The sequence below is a fragment of the Sceloporus undulatus genome, chromosome 4 (assembly GCF_019175285.1).
Source record: "Sceloporus undulatus isolate JIND9_A2432 ecotype Alabama chromosome 4, SceUnd_v1.1, whole genome shotgun sequence".
Lineage (NCBI taxonomy): Eukaryota > Metazoa > Chordata > Lepidosauria > Squamata > Phrynosomatidae > Sceloporus > Sceloporus undulatus.
Window position 1 is genome coordinate 43,169,484 of NC_056525.1, and position 16,813 is coordinate 43,186,296.

The 16,813-nt window shown below is 40.2% G+C and overlaps 1 protein-coding gene across 4 annotated transcripts in view; it reads right to left on the reverse strand.

Annotated features, from left to right (window-relative positions):
* Positions 1-4,601: 4,601 nt before the first annotated feature.
* The window catches only part of PHF20 (PHD finger protein 20), a 68,638-nt gene continuing 56,426 nt past the window's right edge, over positions 4,602-16,813 (reverse strand). For 3 of the 4 annotated variants that reach the window (XM_042461555.1, XM_042461557.1, XM_042461556.1), the window contains exons 15-18: positions 14,707-14,902; positions 12,649-13,048; positions 10,904-11,075; positions 4,602-5,541 (exon numbers count right to left, since the gene is read on the reverse strand). In XM_042461555.1, coding sequence (XP_042317489.1) covers positions 5,399-5,541; positions 10,904-11,075; positions 12,649-13,048; positions 14,707-14,902 — 911 coding nt within the window. In that variant the 3' untranslated portion in view covers positions 4,602-5,398. Of the gene's footprint in view, positions 5,542-7,780; positions 9,477-10,903; positions 11,076-12,648; positions 13,049-14,706; positions 14,903-16,813 lie in introns of those variants that run through there. The other variant, XM_042461558.1, reaches the window with a different exon arrangement.

The window sequence follows — 16,813 nt, forward strand, 5'->3', positions numbered from 1 at the left end:
AAAGGCCAAAACAGGATCCCTGGTGCAATTCCCCCTCATGATGGAGATTCCTCACATGAGGGATTGCAGCAGCTGCAGTTTGGTAAGTATAGGAACTTTCATGGTTTCTATATATCCCCTAAATTACATTGTAAATCTTGGCCTTCTGAAAAAGTGACTGGATGTCATGAGTAAAAGTATTAGGAAAAGGAAAACTCCTTACTATTCTCACAGTAGATGAAAAGGAGCTGAGGCAACTGAGCAGGAATACAGAGGGATAGAGTTGAGGGTGGGCGGAACTACTGCCAAAGTTCTTGCCTAGCAATTCTAGAAGGTTCTGATCATGCTTCATGTAGGAAAAGAAATACCCAACTATGTGATTTACAGAGACCATGAAGAAGAAACCCATAACTGCCAAATAGGATTCTAGTCTTTATTTTTAAATTAAAGTCCCTAACCGTCACATGCAGTGACTCCTACACATACATGCCTGGTAGCTCAATCAAGGCGCAAGTCCTTTCATGTCAACAACTACATCTGTTTCCTTTGGAAAACAAATGGGAGAGGAAGAGAAAGGAAAAAGAATTGCTCCATTTAACACTGGTAGTCTGTTCAGAATAAGATTCTATTTCTGAAAAATATTGGTCAAGATCCTGCATTGTTAGATGTAAGCACATTGATGGGACTTCTGTTACATCCTGCAAAAACTTACCTTTTCAGTCTGGAAGCGCCCCAGTTGAAGGATTTCTGAGACACTGAGGATCAGGGCATTGGGAAATGATGTCTGCAGTACTTTCTTGGTTGCAGGGTGCATTGAGAATAGGCAGCTGGAAAGACCCCTTGTTCTGTCACAAGTGCTGGTCTCAATGTGCCCTGCAAAAAAAGTGCTACAAATGTCATTTCCCAGTGCGCCAACCTGCAGTGCCTAAAAATGTTTTAACTGGGCCTCTGCTACGATGAAAAGATAGATTTTGGGATCATGTTCTGTTGTTGCCATTTTCCTCTTTCACTATTTAGTGAGGTAACTACAGAAGCGACTGTTACACACACACACCAAAAAAAAAAAGGGGGGGAAGAGCCATCTCACCTTCCCAGTGATACTATGACAAATCTCTGAACAATTATACACATACACATATAATGCCAGCGGATTAAAACATACAAACAACACCCACTAGGATGGGAAGGATTCCCTCCCCACAACAGCAGAAACAGAACCTTCATAGTTAAGTAGTAATATTCCATTTTCCTGCAGTGTGAGGAGGTAATCCTTCATGCTGGGACTACACAAGCAGTTACCATATCACCTGGATGGGCAACAACCTACTACTTAGACACAACCTGTTGCAGAACACGTTTACCAAAGGAGGTGCATGCTGAAGCACATTTGTCAATCCTGTAGTCTCTGACAAAAGAAAACAAGTATGTTGAGAGATCTTGCAGCACCATTGAGTCAGTCTCAAAGGTGCTACAAGATTTCTCAACATACTCATAGAATCATAGAATCGTAGAGTTGGAAGAGACCACAAGGGCCATCCAGTCCAACCCCCTGCCATACAGGAAAACTCAATCAAAGCATCCCCAACAGATTGCCATCCAGCCTCTGTTTGAAGACCTTTAAGGAAGGAGACTCCACTATACTCCAAGGGAGTTTGTTCCACTATCGAACAGCCCTTACTGTCAGGAAGTTCCTCCTAATGTTGAGCTGGAATCTCTTTTCCTGGAGCTTGCATCCATTGTTCTGTGTTCTAGTCTCGGGAGCAGCAGAAAACAAGCTTGCTCCCTCATCAATATGACACCCCTTCAAGTATTTAAACAGAGCTATCATATCACCTCTTAACCTTCTCTTCTACAGGCTAAACATCCACAACTCCCTAAGTCGTTCCTCATAGGGCATGGTTTCCAGACCTTTCACCATTTTAGTTGCCCTCCTTTGGACACGCTCCAGTTTCTCAATGTCCTTTTTGAATTGTGGTGCCCAGAACTGGACACAGTATTCCAGGTGGGGCCTAACCAAAGCAGAACAGAATGGCACTATTACTTCCCTTGATCTAGACATTATACTTCTATTGATGCAGCCTAAAATCGCATTGGCCTTGTTAGCTGCCACATCGCACTGTTGACTCATATTCAACTTATGGTCTACTTGGACTCCTAGATCCCTTTCATGTGTAGTTTCATTCAGCCAGGTGTCCCCCATCCTATATCTGTGCATTTCATTTTTCCGCCCTAAGTGCAGTACCTTACATTTCTCTGTGTTGAATTTCATTTTGTTAGCTTTGGCCCAGTTTTCTAGTCTGTTCAGGTCATTTTGAATCTTGATCCTGTCCTTTGGGGTATTAGCTACCCCTCCTAATTTGGTGTCATCTGCAAGTTTGATAAGTATGCCCCCAATTTTGTCCATTCTACAGACTAACGTGGTTATATCTTTGGGGGGGAAAAAGTAGTTGAAGTGGCTACCTTGGAAATCCCAACGAGAGATGATATCATAGTTTATGCCACAGAAGGGGCAGTACTACAAGTGGAGTGTACCTGAATCTCTTCTGGAACTGGCTCGGAACTGTACACACAACCAATGAGACAAGGTGAGACAAAGGTGCATTACACACCGCCATAAGGGACGTCCTTAGGACGTCCCATTTTGAAAAAGGGGCATCTCTTCCAGACGCCCCTTACCCTATCACGGACAGAGTCCGTAACAAATGGCGGTGACCGTTCCACACAGCCGTCGCCATTTTGACGTAGCGGATGTTCTGCGTCCGCACATCACGGCCCGGAAGTGACACCGCGAGTGCGCGCTTTGGCACTTGCGGCGTCTCTTCCGGGTTGCTGGAAGGAGCACAATTTTCGCGCTCCTTTGCAGCGCGGAGGAGTCACGCGGTTTGGCTGCTGCGACTCCTCCGCGCTGCAACCGGCAGCAGCCAGAGACCGCCCCTTTTGGGCAGTCTGTAACGGGCCAAAGAGATTTTACTAAACCTTAGTAAAATCTTGAAAATAGACACATATTCTCATGAAATACAAACAGCTCTTCACAGACAGACAGAGTCCTCCACTCAGAGGTTCTGTGAGATGATGTAACAGCAACCAAAACCAGAACTTTGAAAGTAAGAAATTTCAAATCCACCAATCTCAAGGGTTCAAAAGGGCACTTCAACAAAGTGGCCCAGTGGCCTATACCAATTGCTGGTTTGGAGTAGTTAATGCAACCTTTGGCAATTTTCAGGGATAGAATACTAGACCCAGAAATGGTGGGGGTGTCCACTCCTGATTTACATGAATGAAGAAACAAAGAAAAGTCTAATAAAAAAAGAACACCACGAGTTTTAGTCTTACATTTGTTCACAGTCATAAGACAAAGATGGTATCTAAATATTACAGCCCTGGATAATAAATATCACTGAAAATTCAGACAATGCATAAACTATGTGACTTTGAAAGAATTAGTTGTCATTTAACCATCACATAAGCTTTATTCCAAATTATTACAGCAAAATAAGTTTATCTGCTGTACAGATGTTACACTCAAAACCAGTCAGTGCCAATAAACTGGAGACAAATTATTCCCTGAAATTAGTCTTGGCACAAAACGCCTTTGTTTCAACTCAGAATAGTATAGTAATTCTTTCTGAAAGATCAGCTGGTCAAAATATTAATTGTAGTCATTGTTACTTGTATGACAAAAATTGGCTAACTGAAATTTACATAATTTTGCAGCATATAAACATTACAGATTTGTATCCATAATTATCAATTTGTACACTTAACAGATCTTCAACTCACAAATGTGCTTTAATTTCAAACTTTGGTGGTGTCAAAAACAGAATATCATAGTAATAAAAATCCAACATTTAGAACACCTTCAATGCAAAAAAAAGTCCATTCTTGTTTCCCTCTAAGTCAGTCTTTGTCCCAGATGCTGTTTAACGAAAAATAAAAAATGGAAATATGATCTGCAAGCATTTTTAAACATACCAAATACTTACAATACACCAATGTTTCCAAAAGGTACTGTATAACCTAGTTTCAATTTAAGCAGCATTTCCACTTTGTTCTCACAAATAATACAAATAAAGAAACTAAAAATAAAAGTAGAAAAAGGGATTTTGAAAACATACTGTTTAATATAACGTCCAATTGTCTTTTGGAACAGTACCTCATGCATAGATCTTGAGGCTTCATTTACACAAATATAAAATAAACTGATTCCCAAAACCACACATTTACAAGGCTCTACAATGAGGAAGTTTATAATATTGAAAAAAGACTACATTTCAAACTATAACCGGAATGGCAATCATTAACATTAGGATAGAAAACTACACGGTATCTATCGCCGACCATGGCTAAATCTGAATTTGTAGTACAGTGGTACCCCGGGATACGAATGCGCCGGGTTACGAATTTTTCGGGATACGAAAAAATCCCATAGGGATTTATTGCTTCGGCTTACGAAGGTTTCTTCGGGTTACGAAAAAACCGCGGCGCTATTTTCCGCCACCGGAGGGCAGCAGAGAGCTATTTTTCCATTAGCGCCTATGGGAATTCGGCTTACGAAGGTATTTCGGGTTACGAAATTAACCGCGGAACGAATTAATTTCGTAACCCGGGGTACCACTGTATATCTTTTACCTCTGACTGCTCTGTACTCTGCCATGAGGGTGTCTCATTAGCACAAGGTCATGGGAGGCACAGCATGGCCAGATTTAGAAATTCAAGAATTCACCAAAGTACAACATAAATGGGCTTCCCAGTACCATAAAAGTCATGCTACAATGACATGATAAATATGAAAACAATCATTTACTAGGAAAGGAAGTGCAACCAAATTGTGACCTTCTGCTCCACCTATTCAGAATAGCAGGTAGCTTTCAGGTCATTATCTGCAAATCTCTTGTAACAGTATACAATAAAATTAGACATTCATACTTACTAGGCTTGAAAATAATATCTTCTATGGATTAAATATTGTGGTTATGCATAAACCATGAAAATAAAATATGACTATGTCTGGTGCACTAGTCACTTAAATTAACTATGTAGAATGCAATTTACAGCCTTGGTCAACTAATCATTTTTGGCTCTTAGAACTTTGTTTTCCAGTGGCACAATATTGTCAGTGTATGTAAAGAACATTAACGTTAGTTGAACAACTTGATACAAGGAGTGAAATGTCTGTAGCCAACCTGCTCCTAGCCTTTGAAGACAAGAACAAATCCCTTTTCATAATGTTAAAAACGCCTAGCAAAAGCCAAAAGAAGATAAGGGCCGTATCTCATTACTTTTCTGAAGAGTAACCCTTTTCTTTAAACAATTCCCTGAAGTCAGTTCTGCATCACAAGCAACAAGCATGGTACTCCATTTCAACGGAAGAGTGCTTGCCATGTGATATTCACCAGCCATCTTGCAGAAGTCTCCAGTATCATGTTGAACAGCAAAGTGCTATCTGTTGTACTTTGCCCAAGTCTGTGAGTAGTTGTTTTATACAATGTTTCAATTGGGGAAGTCTAGCTAGTGGTTCAGGTGGTTCCAGTTCTCCGGTATAGTCCAACCAGCTCTCTAGAACTAAAATAAAAATAAAGAGGAACATTTATTTTCACATCATATACAAAATAATTAAATTTGAACAGGTTATACTTGGTACAAATCTCTTATCATTACTATTTACTGCTTACTTTGAAGTTCTTTTTTTAACATGCCTTTTCCTAATAAGCCATTCTAATATGATCTGCAACCGAAACATAGTTTTACAACATACATACACATAAGCGTACCATTCCATACTTTCCACTGAACCAGAGGGCTGGGAAGTAGCCAACATATATAAAATGGATTTTAAAAAGGGGATCTAGGAAATTACAGGCCTGTCACACTTAGTAGATTACCTCACTACACTCTTATAGTGCTGCTATTCAGCTTTGACTGCTCTGGCTGCCTCCCTTTGCATTCTGGGATTTGTAGTTCAGTGAGGATGAAGAGTTCTCTGCCTGAGAATTCTAAATGCTCCTCCTTGAACTGCTTCTCCATATTTTATCCCTGAAGGGCTTCCACAATAATACTGTCTTCTGTTTTTCAAGCTTGTGAGAAGCTGGAATACTTGACAATGGAGTCTGCAATAACTGCCTGGTGACAGAGAGCAGAGCTGGAGCACAAAGATAACATCTTTGTATATACAGGAGTAGAATGCACTTAGACCCATTTAAAGACAGACAATTCTGAAACCAGATGAAGGGATGGTTTGATCTTGAGCCCCAGAGACTGGACATCTAGAATAATTGAACACTGCACAACTGCACAACCTTTGTTATATTTTAACCTATTGCCACAGGGAGAAGTGAGTAAGAAATAACATCAATAACAACAAAAACAACGATGACAAAGTGGTCTCACACTCAGGTGAGAATAATGAAGGTTGAATGAGGCAGAAGATGCTGAGATTCCATGGCCAAAATCTGAGCGTTAAGAAGTACTAGCAGCTTGTTCAGTAGGTAGTTCTGGGGTCAATGGTTGTCACAAAAGCCAGAGCAGAGGTGGTGACAAATGCAGGCAGGACTGAGGCAGGCAAATAGAAGGCACCAGCTTGAGTAAAAGTCAAAGCCATTGCAGAAGAGACTATTTCTGCAGCAGACATACTCTGTCAAAACCTGGGATGAGCAATCTACTGCCTATGGTAGAAAGGTTCATTAGTGCACTAGTGGGTTTTGAGAGAAGGCTGTTGCCAGAAAAGATGCTGGAGATGGAGCCTGTTTGATGGTCAGTATGGTAGGGTTATGGGAACAACTCTTTGAACTGTGGCATAACTCTGAACTGTGGTGGACGTGATTTGGTGATGTTCAAGGCAGTGTTGCCAAGACAATAGGAATTGGGTTGCTCTATATGAAATGTGGTACCAGACTCAACTGGTTTGTAGAAGTATTTAAGGGTCATCCCAAGTAAGAGTCTCAGTGTGCTGGAAGCTCACATGTAAGATGGGAAGTATGGTCTAAATGGTATGACCAATCATGCACCCTTGTAGGTGAAACTCTCCAGTAGGTTTACTTGAGACCAATCTATGTGTGGTCTCAATGTTTGGGTGGTGTCTTGGTAATGGTTGACTTAAAATCCCTAACTGGATCCCTGACCAGGAGTCTAGACCTAAAGTGCCATTTTAAGACTAGGAGGGAATGTTCCAGCAATGAAGTCCATGTCTGACTTGATATAGCAGAAAAGGCTCCAAGATCTCACCCTCAGAGAAAGGTATCACAATTGGATACCTTCTGACTGCAGAAATAAAACTTGCTATAAACTTTCCAGGATAGGAACTGGAGAAGTAAGGGTTGGCATTGAAAGCAGTATCGAAAACAGGATGCTCCAGCTACAAAGAGTTTGAAGTAGTGATGTGGTTGAAGGTAGTGCTGGTGATTATGACGAGTCTGACAAAGAGGATACTCAATTACCAAATCCTCCAATGATTCAATTCTTACAGAAAATGAACAGTTATTTTTCTGTTGTCCTTCTTGTCACAAGGAGACTTAGGCCGGTTCCACATGGGCATAAAGTACGCACTCTGCGTATTAACCCTAATACGCGCGGAGCGTGCACAAAATGGTGGCGCCTGTTCCACACAGGGGCTGCCATCTTTACGTAGCGGACGCACTGCGTCCGCATGTCGCGCAGTGCATATGATGCTGCGAGTGCGCCATTGGCGCCTCGCGGCGTCATATCCGCGCCGCAAAAAGAAGCGCCATTTTGGGGCTTCTTTTTGCTCCGTGAGGGAGCCGCACGGTTTGGCTGCTGCGGCTCTCTCGCGGAGCAACCGGCAGCGGCGCAAGACTGCCCCTTCTGGGCGGTCTGTAAAGCGCATTAGACATCTTTTTCTTGATCCTGACACAATTTGGCCTGGTCTGAAGTCAATGCTCAGGGCTCTGCACATTGGAGAGGTCACAACTGATGCAGACAAAGTTGAAGGTTATACTGACTAAAATTGAGTCACAATGGCATTAGACAAGAACATGTTCCCACCAGTGTATGGGGTGGCAGAGATGCTGATTAAGTCAATTATTTTGCTGCTTTTAGGAGATTCTCTAGTTCAAAACACTGAGAGGGTAAATTCTATCTTAGATCATTCACCTAGTAAAATTCTGATAATGGTGGCACTTTTTGATGGCTTATTACAGGCCAGGCCCATTCAGTTGCCAACTCTGCAGTGTGGGCATAAATCTAGGAAGTACAGAGTGTAACCAATAAAATACAGCACATACGGTGTAAGATACAAGACAGAAGGCTAGATGTGTGAATGTATACATTATTGTGAACCTAGTGGTACCTTAAGTCTGAGCAAAACACATATAAGAATGAAACTAAGAAGGAATAACATGAGTGCTCCGAAAAGCACTATGAGATGTGACTGAGAATAACCTCCTAACTGATATAATTAAACTTCTTAATGGCCATATGATGTAATGTATTGAATCTTTGATGACTTACATGTAATGTAATGCAATGAAAGCATGTGTCCAGACATTGGCATGTCTGCATTCCTCCCACATTCGTACAGTGTATATTTGTATATCTATGAATGCTTAAAGATTACCAAAGAACCTGCTCATTATTTCATATACTGGAATCCTGAAATTCCAGTACTTAAGAATGCTTAACTGGAGTGTTTGAAGTTAACTCTGCCTATCAGGTTTTAACCACTATTGAGCACTCAGGTGGCCAGATGGTGATAATATAATCCCAGACAGAATCGATATCAGCTGGTAAATAATAAGAATCTCTCACTCTAAAGAGACCAGGGGAGTGCAGGGGAAGGGGGGGGTGGACCATGCCTGTTTCATTCTTCTCCCAAGCAAAAAAGGCAGGAAGAGCCAACACAGACTGGCCCCAGCACACTGAGATTTTACTTGCACGGCCAACCTTTTTTGAAGGAATTTCATGAGGCCATGAGTCTAAGGCTCATGGTAAAGGCAAAAAACAGTATTGATTAAAAAAAAAAAAGCTGGAAACAAGTATGACGAGAAAGGTGTAGAGAAGTACTAAAAAGACAAAAGAAAATGAAAAAAGGACTGTCCGGTGAAGTAAACTGAGCAGCCTGTCAGTTTCTGGAAAAGGGGAGACAAGTATAATGTATAGTTGCAGCAGACAGAAAGGGAAGAGTAGGAGTCTAGACATGCACGCTGGGCGGGAACTCTTCCCTCATTTAAAATACTTTGCTCTAGATGTTTTTGGACAGTTCTGCACATGCACAAAAAACCCATATATGTGAGTCACAAAGACACCCCCCAAAGATACAAGATACACAGATTTACTTGCAAGAAAATATTCCGATTAGGCAGGATAGTGATTTATTGAACATGTATCTTGAGTATATACATAGACCTTCTGCACTGAATAAAACAAAAGGTTGTGTCAGGTATCAAAAGAACCGTATTGGAATTTAAAGGAAGTTAAGCAAACAATTGTAGACACATTATAGTTAAAGGCCATCCAGATGTGAAACAAAGACAACTGCAGTCAATCTGAAGGGAGAAGTGGGAGATATAAATAAATAAATAAATAAATAAATAATAATAATAATAATTATCATCATCATCATCATCATCATCATCATCCAAACCAAAATTTAGCCAATTCTGTAAAAATATTGAAAACTGATTCTACTATAAGCTCCCATTCTCTGAATTTATCAGAATGCCACTGGACAGATGAGTATGTTACTCTTTATGACACCTAATTATTTTAATAATGGTTAAATCAATGGAAAATGATTGAATGTTTGGAACCATTTAAAAATAAAGGTTAGGGATTACACATAGTATTCACTGTGTTTTAATTCTTATTCTAAGAATCACAATATTTTTTCTTCTATTTTTTTTTTGTCCAGAACAGATTATAGCCAATACTGAGACTAAAATGCTTTCAGATCATGTTTCAATTTTTACTCTTATGACAGAATCATTAATTTGTCATAAGGTATGTCTTTAAGGGTCTTTTATCTTATAGGAAGGAAATGTAAAGGCATATATTTCTAAAGAAATTTGTTAGCAATTTTTTAAATATTCAGGGATTAGTTTATCAGACAATTATATTATCAGAAGTATTTAAAGATATAAGGCTTATGTATATCAACAGTAACTTAATGATGGTTAGAAGTGATAAAAAATAAACATGAATGAGCAATGATCGATGGTCTACAGAACAGAAGATTTAGTTAAGTTGGAATATGCCTAGAAGACACAAGTGTATCTTCAACACATATGGTCAAGCATACAAAAATACACCACATCTGTCCATTTACCAACCCCCAGATCTACTGCAGAGTCACTGCAACCCTGCCCCCTTGGGAATGATGGGGATTGCAGTTGCAGTCTTTGGTTGATGTAGAAGGTGAAATGGAACATCAATCAGCTTTGCTGCAAAATTTTAAAGGCTTTTGCTTTATAATTAAATCTAATACTCAAGATTTGCTTAACTGCTATTTACTATATGGAGTGAAGTAATGGCAGGCTGAACCTTGCAATTCTGTTGAATTTGTATCCAATTTATTAATTCAAAAACTAACTAAAAACTACTGCTACAGTATCATAATTGTATATAGCACAATTGATAAAATGTGCTACTGTACAGAAAGAAATACAGTGTGCCCACGTTATACGTTTATATACACTCAAGCTACACAGGAGCGTGCGGGGCACAAGGGACAGCGTGTCCCATTTGAATGAATGGGGCGTGTGCCCGTGGTGCGCACGCACTGCCACACGCACGAGCCCCATTCACTTGAATGGGACTCAAGCACAGGTGGAATTCGCCTTATGCGGGGGGGGGGGGGGGCCGGAACAGATCCCCCACGTAAAGCGAGGTTCAACTGTATATTGCATTCTAAATGAAAATAATCATTATAAGCAGCAAAGAATTGAAGGGGGGAAAAGAAAAGAAAACTATTTACCATCTAGTTCCTTTTCAATTAAATCCATCCTATGAGTAACTTCATCTTGCAGAGATTCAACATGGGCTAAAAGATTAAGTTGCCACTGCAGCTGGGAATTAACAACACCCTCCTTGTCTTTCTCCAACAGTTTCACTTCACTGTCTTCTTCAGCTGTAACTTTTTCTCTCACCTGTCAAAATATATAAATCAATAATTCTAATAGGTGTTGAATTGGCCAACATAATTTTCAATAAAAGTTCCAGTTTATTGTGCAACTGGTTATATGAAAGTCCTAATTTTTTGGATCAAAACAAAGCGTACTTGAACAGAAACATCAGTAATTTCCTGCGTCAGATATTTCAGGCTTCTTAGTATGTTTTACAATTACAGATTATTTTATGGAATGAACTGGAACAATTATAATGCTTGTTTGAATAACTTAGATGATTTATGAAATGGTCATACTCAATATATAGAACATAGAGCTATCGCAAACATTAAAAATCTGAATACCTTGAACTCACACATAACCATCACAACGTCCTATGATAATCAGATAATAAAATGTTTTATAGTATAGCATGTATTGTTCTGAAAGCTAATTAACTAAGCTTGGAGCAAATACAGTGTTACCCCGGGATACGAATGCGCCGCCTTACGAAATTTCCGGGTTACGAAAAAATCCAATTGAAAAAAACTGTTCCGGGTTACGAAGGTTATTTCGGGTTACGAAAGAAATTTTGGTGCTTTTCGGCGCTTTTTCGCACCAAATCGCGGCTTTTCCCCATTAGCGCCTATGGGGTTTCGGCTTGCGAAAGCCTTTCGGGTTACGAAAGCGGCGGCGGAACGAATTATTTTCGTAACCCGGGGTAACACTGTAAATCCATTACAGTAAAGTCTTGATCATCCAACCTTCGTTAATCCGACATTCCGGATTATCTGACGTCGGATTGGTCAGTAGGTGTGGCTTGTAACCCTTACCACGCCCCCAGCTGGAAAGGGCTCCTAGCACGGAGGAGAGCAGCACCTGGCCTCAAGCGCGGAGGCGAGCAGCACCAGGCCACAAGCGTGGAGGTGGCACAAGCGCCAGCACCACCACCAGGGCCCCAGCGCGGCGGCAAGCAGCACCAGGCTGCAAGCGAGGAGGTAGTGGTGGCGCAAGCGCCAGTACCACCACCAGGCCCATAGCACGGCAGAGACCTGAGCGCCAGCACCACCACCAGGCCCATAGCGTGGTGGAGGCCCCAGCACCACCACCAGGCCCATAGCGCGGCGGAGGCCCCAGCGCCAGCACCACCACCAGGCCACAAGCGGTAAGCAGCGCCAGCACTGCCACCCATATGACCCTCCGGATTATCCAACTTTTTCATCTATCCGACCTATGGGACCGCCACTTTACGTCAGATAATCAAGACTCTACTGTATCTATTTATTTTTAAGAAATTGTATTAATTGTTTTCAATTTCCCTAGCAAATATTCTATAAATTTGAACTTGGTCACTATTTTTGGAAACAGACCTGTAAAGGTTTTTCAACAGCTCTGGTTCTGGTCTTTCCATTTTATTTGTTACAGTTCATTAGTAATGCATTTTTTATTCTTCCCTTTCCATTAACACCACTGAAGAACACTCAGACTGTATGCTGTATCATCCAATGTATTAACTCATCTAAGAACCCAAACTTAGCTTTCTGCTATGCAGGGATTCCATTAGCAGATTCTCCTCCCAACTGCTAAAACCCAGGAAGATTCCAGAATAGCATACCTTAGAGTAGTTATGTTTTGACTCATTTTCCAACTTGCATATTTCTCTATTCAGCTCCCATCCTAATCTCTCCACTATTGTATCATCTCCATTCTCTCTTATCCTATTGACACTGTCATCAATGTCTGAATTTCTGGTTTCTACAACAAGTCTTTGTTCTATTGCAGGATAGTAGGCCCGAGGTTTTTGGTAACAATGTTCACTAGTAATATAAGATTCCTCTACAGAAGGAATGGTTGAAGGTTTCTCAATGGTTCCATTAAAAGTTCTGTAACTTGCAGTCTCTTCTTTGTAACAGTTTTCTTCAACGTGAATGAGGTGCATAGTATGAGATTTCTCATCTACATCAAGGTGTTTCCAAGGCTGACACCAGAGCTTCAAGTCAGGATGTTCTTTGCTCCTGATGAAAAGGTAAATGAGTGAAAGTCATGCTTAAAACTTCTATGAAAGTTGACCTTTTTCTTTTTTGAAAATATTAAATATGACAATAGTAATATTTTTATTGATTCTGATATTATAATTCTATTCTGCACTCTGAATGTCAGATTTCAGCAAATTCAGCATAACATTAACCAGTGAGTGCCCACTATGTGGGCATTTTAAGTAGTTCAGAGAGCTAATAAGTGTTCTTAAACAGAAATAACATAAGTAAGGTAAACCTGACCTGAGCAAAAGAATTCAATTAATCATAACTAGTATTCTTTAGCAAGCATGTAGGAAGAGTATTTTATAATTATATTTGCATCAGCTTCCAATTTTATTTATAGAGTGTTTAACTACAAGAGAGTAAAAAGCACATTATTATAATGATTAATATTTTCTCAGTAAAAAAACAGGTTTTCCCAATGAAAGGATTAGCATAAACACAGATTCTTATACTGCAGCAATTCTGAAATTACTGACACAAAACACAGAGCTTTCATGAAAGTATCCATAAAGTTAGCTGTTCCTTGTGTCATTAATTTAGAAATGTCTTCTGAGCAGCGCACACATACAGTAGTTGGTTGCACCTACAATTACTAACCCTGTAGCTGCACATTTAACATATATGGGATGCAGAAATATAGCCAGTAACATTTTTCCTAGCACAGGAAAACTGACAGGAAAATTACAGAGAGGAGCAGTACCATTGAAACAGGTTGACAACCATATTACCTTTACTTTTGTTTTTGTGCTCAAAGGCAAACATCACTATGTGTTTCTAATATTACCTTATCAATAAATTATCTGAGAACTCAAAGAGAAAACGCTAACATAACCGTGAAACCATAGTTAAAATTAACCATTGTTTGCTTTGGTACAGTAAATACAAGATAAACTGTGGCTGATCTAAAATAGAAAAGCTGCGCTTAATTATAATGTAACACTGGGTTGAAACAGACTGCCCCAAAGAGGCAGCCTGAAGCTTCCCCTGAGAAAGCCAGATTGGGGCCGCGACAACCACACACCACAGCCCCAATCCATCTTTTTTGTCAGCCCAAAAAGAAGTAACCAATTGTCACCCCTTTTTGAGTCGGCAAAAAGCCAACTTTTCCTTCATCGTCAAAGGGACGATCTGTTTTGCCCCATTGTTTCCAAATCAGCCCAATATATACTTGAAACTATAGCCCGGTACACACCGCCAGGGCACGGTGTCCTGGCAGCAATAGTATGGCTTGGGACTGTGCACCAACGGCATGGTCCTGAGCCCTACTACGTGCAGGTGGCGCCATTACAGCACCGCACTGCCCACATGGGGGATGTGTGCATGACGTGTGGACGTCACAGCACCCACACGTCATGCAAAGGAAGAGATGTTGTAAGGTCTGCAACACAGCCCTTACAACGTGCCAAAAAGGAGCCGCTCTAGGCAGCTCTTTTTTTGGTCCGCAGCATTGCCGAGCGGTTTAGTTACTACAGCAACGCTGCGGACCGAAAACAGGCACCTACAGACCAGTTTGAAAGGGGTGGTCTGTACTGCTCCTATGTAATACTGTATAAAACCAGCAAATTGCAACCATACTTGACTTTGCAACACACTAGCATAATTTTTAAAAAGGTATTAAAAATATTGCTTACTGTAAAATGCTCATTTTCAGTTGAAGACCATGTAATACTTCTATCACTTTTTGCACATCGCCAAGAAGTTGGTGTGTAGCTACTATTTTCTTAGCATTCTGGTGGGAATAGTTTTCTCCCAAAAACGTTAAGCCATGCATGTGGCCGCTACACAACCAGTCCTTTTCATACCAGTACTTCAAGCTTGCCCGCTTACCTAAAGCAGCAGTAATGATGGTGTGAATTACATCGAAAAATAAATATATGAATATCACTAGTAACGCAATCCTAATTTTCTACTAGTTCATCCTAATTTTTTTTCCATTAATGGTGGTTTCAAAAAGAAATACAAGCCCTCATTATCCACTGGGGTTTGGTTACAGGATTCTCTATGAATACCAAATTTCATGGATGCTCAAGTCTCATTAAATACAATGGCATAGTGAAATGGTGTCCCTTATACAAAATGACAAAAACAATTCAAGCTGTTGATGGTTGAATCCATGGACAAAAAAGGCCGCATACTTCAGAAACAACTTTAATGTGAGATTTCCAATGAATGAAAAACCTGATGAGCAGTAAAGAACAACTACCCAATCTTCACAGAAAAATGGAGTACTGCTCAAATTCACTTTGGGATTTTAAGAACTAATTTTATGAATGGAGAAGTCTTTTATCTAATTGCATTTAATACAATCCAAGGCTCAGATGTCAAGTTTCATTCTAAACCAGCAATGGCTTGCAGAACTATGAAAATCATAAAGTATGCAGTTCTATGCACACACGCTCATCAATAATCATAGCTGAACACAGTAAGATTTGCTTCTGAATAAGCATGTACAGTACTATACTGCACAAAATTAGCTTTCTGAAACCAAGGTAAGAAAGTCACTATCTGCTTATAAACATATCAACATTCTTTGCTACTAGCAAAGAAACAGCTGCTACCATCACTGCATCTCTAGCCTTACAGTTTTTACCTAGTTTTACCTAGTTTACTTAGTTTTTCCATAACGCAGACATGTAAGTCACAAATTTTGTTATTTCTTTGTCCTCATCTATCTATTACAAGCAGATGAAACTTTGAGGGTCAATGTGCATTAGTTAACCCAAGCTCCTTCCTTGCCAGAACTGCAAGAAAAGATGTAAATTATGAATGGGTCCTCCAACTTTATTTGTCTATGCTGGCTCTCGACTATACATTTCTACAGGCTCATGTTTATTATTTTTAAAGATGGAGAAAGAATCTGACACAATATATACAGATTTAAAAAAATCTATTGTTGTTGTTGATCCCTCATCTTCCTCAGTTCAGGACTCAAGATGGCTTACAAGAGATTTTTTAAAAAGCTAAAAAATTGACTAAATACAAACATTAAGAAATGAGTATAGTACTGCACAAAATTAAAGCCAGTTAAAAACAGAAACCATTAAAATCAGCACAAAGATAACAAACAGAAAACCTAGCACAATGTTTAGGTAAGACAGGCCCTCTACAATCAGTCTTCAAAGGCCTGTTGAAACAGAAAAGTTTTCATCTATCTATGTGAAGAGGCTAGGGAATATAACCTTTCCGGGAAGGGAGCTCCAGAGCCTGGAGGCAGCCACTTAGAAGGTCCTGTGTTCCTGCCAGAGGTACCAGGGAGGATGGGGGGACAAAGAGAAAGGCCTCCCAAGGATCTCAAAGCACAGGCAGGTTTGTAAAGGAGCACACAGTCCTTCAAATATCTTAGACCTGAACTGCAGACCAGTAGCTAGTGGTGTTGTTGCAACAAGAGAGTTGTGTGCTCCCTGTAACCAGTCCCTGTTAATAATCTGGCATCAGTTCTTTGGACCAGCTGAAGATTCCAAACACTCTACAAAGGCAGCACCACATAGAGTAATCCAACTAAGGCATGTATCGCTATGTCCAGACCAGCCATCTCAAACCTTAACTGTACAATTGCATTCCTGACCATAATTGAAATCTGAGCTTCCAGGTTCAGCATTAAACCCAAGTGTGCACCCAAGCTGTAGTGTAACCTCATCCAGCGTAGGATAATTTCATACCTAAATTCAACAACTGCTAAACATGTTTAGTTTGGAGCTCCTCAACGTATATGACATAAATGCCAAAGAAAATGAAACA